The sequence below is a fragment of the Vicia villosa genome, unplaced genomic scaffold, assembly GCF_029867415.1.
Source record: "Vicia villosa cultivar HV-30 ecotype Madison, WI unplaced genomic scaffold, Vvil1.0 ctg.000010F_1_1, whole genome shotgun sequence".
Lineage (NCBI taxonomy): Eukaryota > Viridiplantae > Streptophyta > Magnoliopsida > Fabales > Fabaceae > Vicia > Vicia villosa.
Genome location: NW_026704940.1, coordinates 2,195,483 through 2,206,559, shown reverse-complemented (window position 1 = coordinate 2,206,559; position 11,077 = coordinate 2,195,483). Strand labels below are relative to the sequence as shown.

The following is an 11,077-nucleotide window of genomic DNA, read 5'->3' as shown; positions in this document are numbered from 1 at the left end:
TCAAAGGGACTCGCAGGTAACCCTCAGGCGCATCAGCATCCTCACGTAGTGGTTCAACACCCTCTAGAGGTGGCACAAGAGAACCATCATCGGCTGGAGGTAGCACAAGAGAAGCATCATAGGATGGTGGTGGCACAGACATATCCCAACGAGGTATGCGGGAGGATGACGCCTGTAATGTATCCTCACCATCATCTTCACGCCTCCGGGATGAAGAAGTGGAAGTGGACAGGGCATGTGCACTAGGTTGTGGGGTAGGCTGTGGTATAGCCTCAATTGTGGCCTTTGCTGGAACAGAGGCGTCAGCTTCCTCTAGCATTATCCGGCTCTGTGCACGTTGAACGAATGCATGTTGTGCAACCCTCTCATGTATGAGTCGGTCCTTGCCATCAGCTATATTGTTTGCAAGGTATAACAAATAAATTTGAATTAGATACAATTAAGTTATAAAAACAAAAGAAAAAAAACAATTTTTAACTCCGGATATGTACATGTGGGAAGATTTCATAGATACATCTACGGAGGCACCTAGCATTCATAACAACTGGGTTTTTTCCAGAGTTACATCTATGGAACTACCCTAACGTTAACTTGTTCCGTAGATGCATCTACGGAACGTTCTGCAACTCTTCAAACGCAACAATGGCAACTATAACTCTTCAAACACTTGAAAAACATATTTTTGAGGCCCTGATCGTCCATTTTACACAACAAACAATACCTACATCATCTTTAAATTATGTTTCAAAAACTATCTAATGATTTATACACATAAAAGTATATTCTAACTCTTTTACGGGAAATACTCAAAAATACCTCGAAAACTTACCAATTATATTGAGCTTTGAACGAGTTGGAGTGTATTGATCATTGATGTTGATGTTTCCTGTCGATTTCGAGAGAGAGAAAATAAGTTTGGTGGAAAAATGATTTTTGAAGTTGAGAGAGTTTGGAAGATGAAAAGTGAAGAATGAGAGAGAAGAAGAGACTCTGACGTGAATTTATCAAAGATAGTTCCGGAGATACATAACAGGAGTTCGGAGATACACCTCCAAAATCAGGAGATATTTTTTAAAAACACACATGGTGTCTAATAACATCAAGGGATGAGGTAAAAAAATTCCCGAAAATAAAAAGGTTAATGATGGCACTAGTTATAACACAGAGAAAAATGAGGTACTATTTTTAGGGAGGGCATGGTGGTGGTAAAAAAGAAGTATCTCATTTGCCAAATATTAAAGAAACATGACTTTGCGGGTAGGATGGTGTCGTGGTTTGTCGAATTAACATAATACAACATCCACTTCCTAAAAAAAACATGAGCCAGAGGCAATATAAGATCTAAGGTACTACCAAACTTTTTAGTGGAATTCAACTCCCCGATTTGCAAAAAGTTCCCCGGATATAGACATTATCGTTTAATGGCACAATGAATTTGAAAGGAAGTTGTGGTTGGAATGGTGCTAGAGGGTCCAGCCAACATTGTCATAAAACAATACTTGAGGTTTGAGTTGAAAGTAACATAACCAAACTGAATACAAAGGCCATATTTATGTAATGAACTTTGCCAAAATTCAGGTGCATCAAACCTCAAATTTCACAATTATGATTAATAAGGGAAAGTGTTTACGAAAGAAATTAAGGAATAATATTTTCATCTGGATTTAAAAGAGTTTTTTTTTAGTAAAACAAACAAATTTTTATTCACAAATTTATAACACAAAATGTGTATAAAATAGATCGAAAAGACAAGCGACAATTATAATAAGACCAATTTATAACACAGTACCAAAACCAAGTTGAGAAGAAAAAAGTGGCAAAACTTACACTTGGCTTTATAAAAATTTAAGAGAACTAATTTGCCATAAGTTGTTACACTTTATTCACTTCACTGTCAATGTAGAAAGTTGCTTCTGCTTGTAATATCAATAAGAAACCCAAAAGCAACAACAAACACTATTGCCAAGTAATAACAAGTGCACTTTGGCATCAATTAATACAACTTATTAGCATTACCACCAACATTCTCTCCAACATAAAAGATGGCCAAATTATTTTGCTAAATATAAAAAAATTGATTCTTCTATGGAATGTGTTTAAGAAAACAGGTGCTTCTGTGCAATTGGACAGAAGCTACACTTTGAAGAGTTTGTTAACCCTGCAGAAGTAAACATGCTCCAAGGTTTTACCAAAGAATGGCATGCAAATATATTTCTTATTAACAACAGCTTTGTACATTTTCATCCTTCTTCACGGAAAGATTAAAAATCTGAGAATCCACACTAGTCAGCTTGTTTAGAAGTGATAAGTAAGGTCCAGAAGAAGTTCCAAATGTCCGGCTTAATGCAACGGATAAAGCGACAATACCTGCATTAAGATTGAGAAAAAAAATATGATCAGTGCAATGTACTAAATGAGAATTACATTCCAAGTTGTAAAGAATGTAAGATAACATACCATGGTTTGGAGCTCAAGTTATCAAATTGCTCCAAGATAAAGAGTATGCATGAATATTTTAACGTTGTAGCATTATAAGTGTCTGACATCACATACATTAGAGAAACATTTTCCACAGAAATATCCTGCAAGAATAATTTAATATTAAACCATTAGAAGTTCAACAAAAATAAATGAAATAAAAGCAACTGTGAAAAAACTCAAGTCAAGGCCTACCTTAGAAATAACAGATTCACAAATACGCTTAAGACCGTCGAGCAGATATTGATCTGCAGCTTTAAGGAGGTCCGGGGCAACTTCCAAATCAACTTCTACTGTTCCAGTGTATATAAATCTAAATATCCAACAGAAAATTAGTTCATATAGAGAGCCTATTATAAAAACATCAATATTTAAGAAAAGGGGCAGTACTAACATACCTCATCATCAACTCAAAGACATTCCATTTAATATTTGGAATCTCTATATCCTTGGCTTCCTTTTCCTGCATTGAACATTGTAAGACATTATGAAGGATATTTATACTTCAACTCCACATATCTATTAATCCTAATTCAACTGCAAAGTGCAAATGTGGCTTTCAAAATGCTTGTGGATCTAGATAACTAGCACCCTTTACCTATTAAAGATGCCAAGCAATGAACAGCCACCTTGATCAAGTTTCTATGTGAATACTTGCAAAAGAATAATAGTTGCTACTTACAGGTAATGAACTAAAAGAAGACTTGAAAATAAGTTGAATGATTAGTTAATACTTACCCTGTAACCCCCATCAAACATTGCACGAAATATAATAGATGAAACTAAACAAACTTTATGAGCATAAAAGATTTTGCCTGAAGAAAGGAGAATGGAGTAAATTAGTACATATATCATAATCAATATGCATTCATGTGGAAAATTAATAGAAAACAACAAAAATCGACAGCAGTTTTTTTACCTTCAACTAAGAATGTGACATCAGAAAGTAGTGGATTGTTTACATATTGCTCACCCAAGTAAACCTACATACAACACAAACAAAAATCTCATTTTCCATTCTCATGTTCATCGTCATAATATATACAGTAGAATATGAACAAAATATCTCAATTTCAAAGGCAATAAGTTCAAACTGCAGTTGAATTATACAACTATGATAATACAGAACATATGTTTCAACACGTGCAGAGCAAAAAAACCAAAATAAATGTGATGAGCCCAATGAGACAAAATGCAAAATACCTGGGAAGTTGGTGATGTAGGCGCAAGATCAACAATAGAGGCACCTATTCCTTTGGTAGCCATTGCGTGAAGCGCTGCAGAGGCTTCACGCTTCTGCTTTTTGTTTGAAGATTCAAGATGTTCCAACAGCAATTCTAATCCTGAAGATTTAGCAGCATATTGATTGAGAATACTTTCAAAGTACATCCAGAGAAAGGGGACAAAAGTATATATTAAAGTTTGTTACCATTATTGTCAATGAAAATAGTTTTACGATCATCGGCAGAACATAAATGTGCTAGAGCAAGAGCTACACGTTTTTGAACAACCTTTTCCCCAGATCGCATAAGATGCAACATTTGCTTCAGTACCTGCAAAAGAGAAATTTATAAAACAATAAAAATCAATAATGTAAACAACAGTAACAGGAATGTTTGAATTGATTGGATTATCATCTTATGACTAAACAAATAAATCATTGGTCATAGTAACCGATAACTTGGAAGAAAACTTACTCGCCCTTCCATCTTCTCTTCCAATCTTTTTAACATCTTTGCTACACACTCTCGAGTAGGCTGCAGGTCAAACAATAACCATAAAGAAACTAAATTTGTAATAAACTAGTAAGAGGTTCCAATGGTTATCTTGATAAACAAGATTAAAATATCATTCGCAAAGAGTAAACAAACATACTAGAACACTGAAATGTCCATCCTGCAGTTTTTGTAAACCATCGGCTTTAATAATAAGAGGAACATTGTCCTGTCAAACAAAGAAGTTATCAGAGGCAGCATATAACAAGCATCAATGATTAATAAAGGGCCACGGGCAATGCAGGCCAAGTAAACAACAAGGAAATTATCTTCACCTCATTATCAGCAAGAGCATAAAGAGCAAAAGCTGCATTGTGTTGGACAGAAGCGTTCTTAGTAGCAAGAAGATTAAGGAGGGGCTCTATACCTCCATTGTAAGCAATGCCAGCTTGATTGTGTGAGTCCTAACATGATTATATAAACAGTTAGAGTTGATCTCAATAAGCTAATTCCCACATACTGCTAAATTTCAGTTGCTAGTGATAATCACCTGTGCCAACCTCCCAAGTGCAAAAGTTGACATTTCCCTAAGTTGTAAATCTGGAGACTTAAGCATTTTGATTAAAGGGTTTATAGCACCTCTTTGGGCAATGTGAATCTGCATGAACCAATTACAGGGATTAGTAGGAGAATTTAACATGTGACCAAGCTATCACATTGTAGGTTAGCAAAACACAAAACTTAACCAACCTTGCAATCTGAATCTGTTGTGGCAAATTGACCGATTAAAAGAGCTGCTTCTCTTTGGGTCTCCAAACAGGGGGAACTATTAATAAAAACATATATTAGTTAAAATTGAAGTAATAGCTTACTACCACAGAACACTGCAATGTTTGGCAATTACATCACATTCTCCTTAGCTTTATGAAAATAAAAGACAAGATGTGTTACCTTAGCAGGCAAATAACTGGTTGTAAAGCCTCGGCTAGAAGAACTTCTTTCTTAATTTCAGGCGAAGAATGGACAAGATTTCCAATCACACCAACCTACAAAATTTAGTTTCATTTAGCTTGTTCTAGCAGCAAAGAGTAAAAGATTATGCCAATTCATTTGTGTCTTACCGCCTCATAATGTATTGCAGGATCCTCTGATCCAAGCATTAGTACAAGAGTGGGCAATGCATCGCATTCAACAATCTGCAATTTTATATTCTTGTAAGCAACTATTACAAAAGAATCCACCATAGTAAGTTGTTGTGCCAAATCAACTACCTGGTCTTTATTCTCAGCATTTTGAAATGCAAGAGTTCTTAAAGCCCCTGCAGCAGCTCTCTGTACCTTTTTATCATTGGATTCAAGCAAATCAACAAGAGGAGGGATGCCACCTTCCAACCTGAACATAGTATCTATTAGTGAGCATGGACTATAATATATTTAAGGCAATGTTGTCAATTGCAGATAACAGATTGTTGACATTCCAATATGTATTAATGACATAGAATCTACTGGACAACATTTTGTATTAAATAGTGTAGCACAGACAAAAATAGTCTTTGAGGGCGTGCAAGGCAAACTACTGCACAAGACCCACAATTTGTCAAAGCTAAATTATATCTAAATAGGGTATAATAACAACACAATGGTTCAAATTCTGCTATGCTATAGTTGTACAATGCTAACGCAGACTACTTGACATTCTAAGGTATTGAAATTTGGACAATGAAAAAAACCTGACAAGGGTCTTGATGTTGATATTTTCATGGGCAAGATTGGTTATTGCATCAGCTACTCTCCCAAGAAGACGAGAAAAAAGTGCTTGAGAAACACCAGGGGCTTTAGGTCTCATCAACAATTCCACAAGACAAGGCAAAGCTCCAGCATCAACAATGAGTTGCTGATTCTCCGGCTGTTTGAACATGAAGATCAGCATAAGTAAAACAATAGTTATTATACTATAATTTTTTAAAGATAGAGACTCGGTATAAACTAAAATGTATTGACTTGTTGAATTAAGCTAAGACCTATCACAAGTGTAGTTTCACTGACACTAATATAGACACACTTTTTTCAGAAGTATCGGTGCTACAGTGAAATTACCTTGACAGCAAGATGACCAAGGATAGAGACACAATCTTTTTCCACATCGTAAGTATTAGCATCTAATTCACCTCTATTAGACACCATATCCAAAACCTTCACCATAGTGGGAACAACACCACAAACTACCATAAGATCCACAATGTCCTCTGCAAAAGAGAAATTGAACACAACAGATCGATTAAAAAACGCTCAAAATCAATCAAAACAAAGAAATTGAAACGAAATGAAGAAATGGAATTGCAGGCAAACATACCATCTTTAGCGTATCCGGAAAGAAAACAGAGATCATTTTGAGCAGCACCGATATCTTGATCGGACGACAAAGAAACCGAGTTTATCCGATCTACGCGTTTAGTAATATCGTCGGCGAGGCTAGAGGTTTCATGAAGAACGTCGACGGTTGATTCATCGTCTTCAGTGAAATCAAATTTCCTCTTCAAAGTTAACTTGCGATCCATTATAGATTAGAAGTGATGGTTTTTCTGAGAATGAAAATCGGTGTTGAACTTCAATTTTGAATGGGTAAGAGATTGAAATACGATTTTGAAAGTAAAATTACTCTTCTGCTTTTCAAGATTTTGAGCCAGGAAATTTTGGTATAAAAATTTATTTTCATCCATTTGGCGGAAAAAAATTTTGAAGCAATTGAAATAGCGCTAACTTTTGGCGCCGAATATTTTGGAGTAAAAACATTTTTGATATATGTGTTTAGCGCCCTTTTTATTCCTCGTATCATTAAAAAAATATATTGATAGATGTTGAATGCAACATTCTATAAATAAAAAATGGATTGAAAGAATGGACTATATATTATGGTAATGTATGATGAAAAATTTTGCTTTTCATTTATAAAAATATGGTTTCAAACCAAAATAATGTGTTTTTTTTTTCTTCTTCTTTATTCGAATGTAGTAAATTTTGTATAATAATATAATAATAGATAAATACAATAAAATATAGTTTAATGGCGTTAACAAATAATTTTATTATTATTATTATTAGGCTAAATAACACTTTTGGTCCTCGTGTTTTCATCAACTCACGAATTTGGTCCTTCAATTTTAAAACAGAACAAAGAATGTTGTTGATTGCAATGTTGGTCTTATTCTCCATTTCCCCTCTAAAAATATTGATGTGTCCAGATTTTAGGTGATGTGGCAAATGAATCCCTCAACGAGTACATGACATATCATTAAAATTAAAATATGATATTAAATAAACATAAAGATCAAAATTCAAAATAATAAAATAAATAAAAGAAATGAGAGAAAAAATAGGAACTCTACGTCCCAACCTCCCTCTAAATTTTCTTATAAATTGATTTTTTTTTTATTTGATTCATAACAACCAACTAGCATATGCCAAATATTGAGTTTTATTTAAAATAAATAAAAAATGAGAACAAAAACACAAGAAACGTGATATTTCACAGAAGAACAAATTTCTCTCCCTCTGTATTGTCTCCTTCTTCATACGAGAAAAATGGCCATGGAAACCAGAAAAAAATCAAACACCATACAATAACATAAAAAACCTCACCAAATATTGATTTCAAAAATGAATCTATTACCAATTTCAAAAGAAAAAAATCCAGAATCGCAAATCCAACAACAACAAAACATAACATCAACCAACATAGAGTGAGATTCACATAGAAGAAATTTCAATCCCTAAGCAATCAGAGTCAAGGAGAAGTTGAAAGAATTAAACAAGAGAATAGAATCACTAATACATCAACAATTCGACGGCAATCAAGTATAAACAGAAATTGAATAATACCGATTGAAAAAAGCTCTAACAGAAATCACGTGTGTTTGATTTTTGATTGTGTGGTCTCACTAACATCTAAATCTGAAGATTAGAGTTTTGTTTTAATTGTTTGTTTCGAGAATTTAAAGGTTGAATTAGCAATAAGAGGGGTCAGATCTATGTGTTGGTGGAGGTTTGGAACAGTGTTTTAAAAACCGGACCGGTCATCGAACCGGTAAGGGTACTGGGTCACTAGTTTATCGGTCGAACCACTGGGTCACTGGTCGAACCGCACGACCAAACCGGATTAAACTGGATAACTCGGTTGAATAGACCTGTCATTATATAGGTATAAAACCGGTCGAACCGGATGATTCAGTCTCTAAAAAAATATAACTAGCTTTTAAATTTTTTAAAAATATCATATCATAAATTCACAATTTCATAACTTAAATTCAAATTTTAAATAAAGGTATCACACATAACAAAATAGTAAAAAATTACAAAGTCTAATTGCAAACAAAGTCTAATTACAACATAATCTAATTGAATAGTTTATAACAAAATAACTCCAATGTGTACCAAATTTAATTCAAAATAGGATCCTCCTAAAAAGAAAATCAAATAAAATTCAATATGTTTATGCTATTTAAGAAAATTTATTAGCAAAAATAACAAATAGACAATAAAGTTTTTAATTTGTCACTAACGAAAAAAACTATGTGAGAATGCTATTTAAGTAATACACTACTAAATATAATAAAAAAAAAGTTTAAAAGAAATTTTTTAAAAAAAAAATTTACAAAAGTTTAAAAAAAAAACAAAAAAAAGCAATTAAACCGCCGGTTTTTCGGTTTTCCCGGTTTTCACCGGTTCCCACCGGTTTGATGGCATACCCGATCTGACTATTGAACCAGACCGGTTACCTGGCCGATTCCCGATCCGACCGGCCGGTCCGGTCCGGTTTTTAAAACACTGGTTTGGAAGTGTTTAGGTTAGGTTTAGGGTGATTTTGAATTTCCAAAGGTTATAGGTGGTTGGAGGAGATGAAGATTCATCTTCTAGTTAAATATCAATTATATTTTTAACTTTATTTGTTTTAATTTCTTAATTTTAATTTTTGTGTTTATTTAATACCATATTCTGATTTTAATGACATGTCAGGTATTTGTGGAGGGGTTCATTTGCCACATCACCTAAAATTTGGACACATCAGCATTTTTGGAGGGAAAATGGGAAATGAGACTAACATTGCAACCAACAACATACGTTATGAACTACTTTGTTCTGTTTTAAAATTGAAGGACCAAATTTGTGAGTTGGTCAAAACATAAAGACCAAAACTGTTATTAAGCCTTATTATTATTATTATGAAACTTTTGAATTTATCTATTAAAAATATAAAAGGCTATTAAAATTACAGAAAATCTCTTAAGCTATTAATTATATTGAAATTATCAATAATTTTTTTTACTATTTAAAAAATATAATTATTTTTGATATAATTATTCTTATATATAATAAAAAATATTTATTTAAAAATATACCAGTTCAACCCGGATTTAACTTCAATCAAACTTTAAAACCCTAAAACATAAATCCACTGATTCGATGTCCAGCCTGATTTTAATTACTTTAATATTACTAAAATAAATTCAACAAGATGCATTAAAAAAGTGTAACTTTACATTTTTATTCAATAGAAATATATCAATATACTATGACATCTATTAATACATCATTAAATATATCAAAATATATTTTAATAAATATTAAAATATATTTTAATATTTATTAAAATAAAACTTTATAAATACTAAAATATTAATATTATTATTCATTGAAAAGGTAAAATTTAAAATAATAAAAGTATAATTAGATTATTAATATTATTTCATCATTTTTTTTCAAATTTAACATTTTCACTGTTAACTACTCAAAAAATTCATGCAATTAACACACTATAATAACTAAAAGTATAAGAATTTATAATTTCAATTTACTAACCTGGGGATGTAATGCGACAGGTGGGTACTATTTAGTCTGACTTCATTCTTAATAACATAGTAAAGTAAGATCGATATTTTTTACAATCCTGCAAATTTGAAGAAGGGTAAGAAATACTAGAGGAATATAAAACATGAAGATATCATATAAATTATATATAGTTATTGTAATTTGTAAAAATAAAACCTTTAAACTTGAAGAAATTAATATTTCAAAATAAAGAGCGACAACTTACAAACTTGAAGAAACTGCATATGAAAAAATAATATTACCTGCCAAAGATCGATAAGTTAGAAAATTGAAGAAATTGCATAAAAATTATAGTGGCATATCAAACATGAATCTTATATAGATATTGCAATTTGTAAACAAAACATACAAATTTGAAAAAAATTGACACTACTAGGCAAAGGCGAAAGGTTATATAATTCCAATGAAAAAATAAGAGATAAAAAATCATACTTGTTGATAATTAATTTGATAGTGAAGAATGGAGAGTACCTTTGAATGAGAAATTGTAAATGGATAAGAAGAAATACAAATTGTAGGAATTATTCTTTTTCTTATCTATTTAATTTATGGTGAACACTCCGGTACCCTTGAGTTTAGTTGGGTACCGGTACCCTCGTCCAATCAAATAGTTGAATTCAATGCCACATCACTTATTTATTTTATTTTATTTTCAAATAAATTAAAATTAAAATATAATTTACACTAAAGGTACTGGTACCCAACTTAAACTCATGGGTACCAAAGAATTTACCTTAATTTATTTTAGATTTTGACAAAAAGTTATAGTGGGATAACTTTTATAATTTAGTATAATTATATTCAATTTTGGAATAATGACTAATATTTGGCATCTTTTTTTTTACCAAATTATCCCTCTTATTTCTAATTTTATTATTATTATTATTATTATTATTATTATTATTATTATTATTATTATTATTATTATTAAATAAATGTATATTATTTTATATTGTTGTATCATTATTTTTTGACTTAAATGCAGTTTTGACCCTCAAA

The 11,077-nt window shown here is 31.9% G+C and overlaps 1 protein-coding gene across 2 annotated transcripts; it reads right to left on the bottom strand.

The window, feature by feature from the left end:
- Nucleotides 1-1,803: 1,803 nt before the first annotated feature.
- LOC131621606 (ARM REPEAT PROTEIN INTERACTING WITH ABF2-like) lies at nt 1,804-6,876 on the bottom strand. Of its 2 annotated transcripts, XM_058892644.1 has the most exons (19): nt 6,546-6,876; nt 6,290-6,438; nt 5,923-6,098; nt 5,465-5,585; nt 5,315-5,389; nt 5,145-5,239; nt 4,944-5,019; nt 4,744-4,851; nt 4,529-4,657; nt 4,354-4,422; nt 4,176-4,235; nt 3,908-4,031; nt 3,682-3,821; nt 3,398-3,461; nt 3,217-3,293; nt 2,877-2,941; nt 2,674-2,791; nt 2,458-2,582; nt 1,806-2,367 (listed from the first exon to the last, which is right to left on the bottom strand). In XM_058892644.1, exons 1-19 carry the CDS (start codon nt 6,748-6,750, stop codon nt 2,283-2,285), a joined length of 2,061 nt encoding a protein of 686 aa, XP_058748627.1. In that variant the 5' UTR covers nt 6,751-6,876; the 3' UTR covers nt 1,806-2,282. The 2 variants fall into 2 exon arrangements, with proteins under 2 accessions (XP_058748626.1, XP_058748627.1); XM_058892643.1 differs by having other exon boundaries at nt 1,804-2,367; nt 5,315-5,585.
- Between the last annotated feature and the right edge of the window lie 4,201 nt (nt 6,877-11,077).

Bases quoted from the DNA above. Each gene is read 5' to 3' on its own strand.
- LOC131621606 (XM_058892643.1), bottom strand. From the start codon at position 6,750: ATGGATCGCAAGTTAACTTTGAAGAGGAAATTTGATTTCACTGAAGAC. The intron at 3,462-3,681 runs GTATTTTGCATT...TGTTGTATGTAG, and splicing joins CTACATCACCAACTTCCCAG to GTTTACTTGGGTGAGCAATA. The intron at 2,583-2,673 runs GTAGGCCTTGAC...TTATTCTTGCAG, and splicing joins GTGAATCTGTTATTTCTAAG to GATATTTCTGTGGAAAATGT.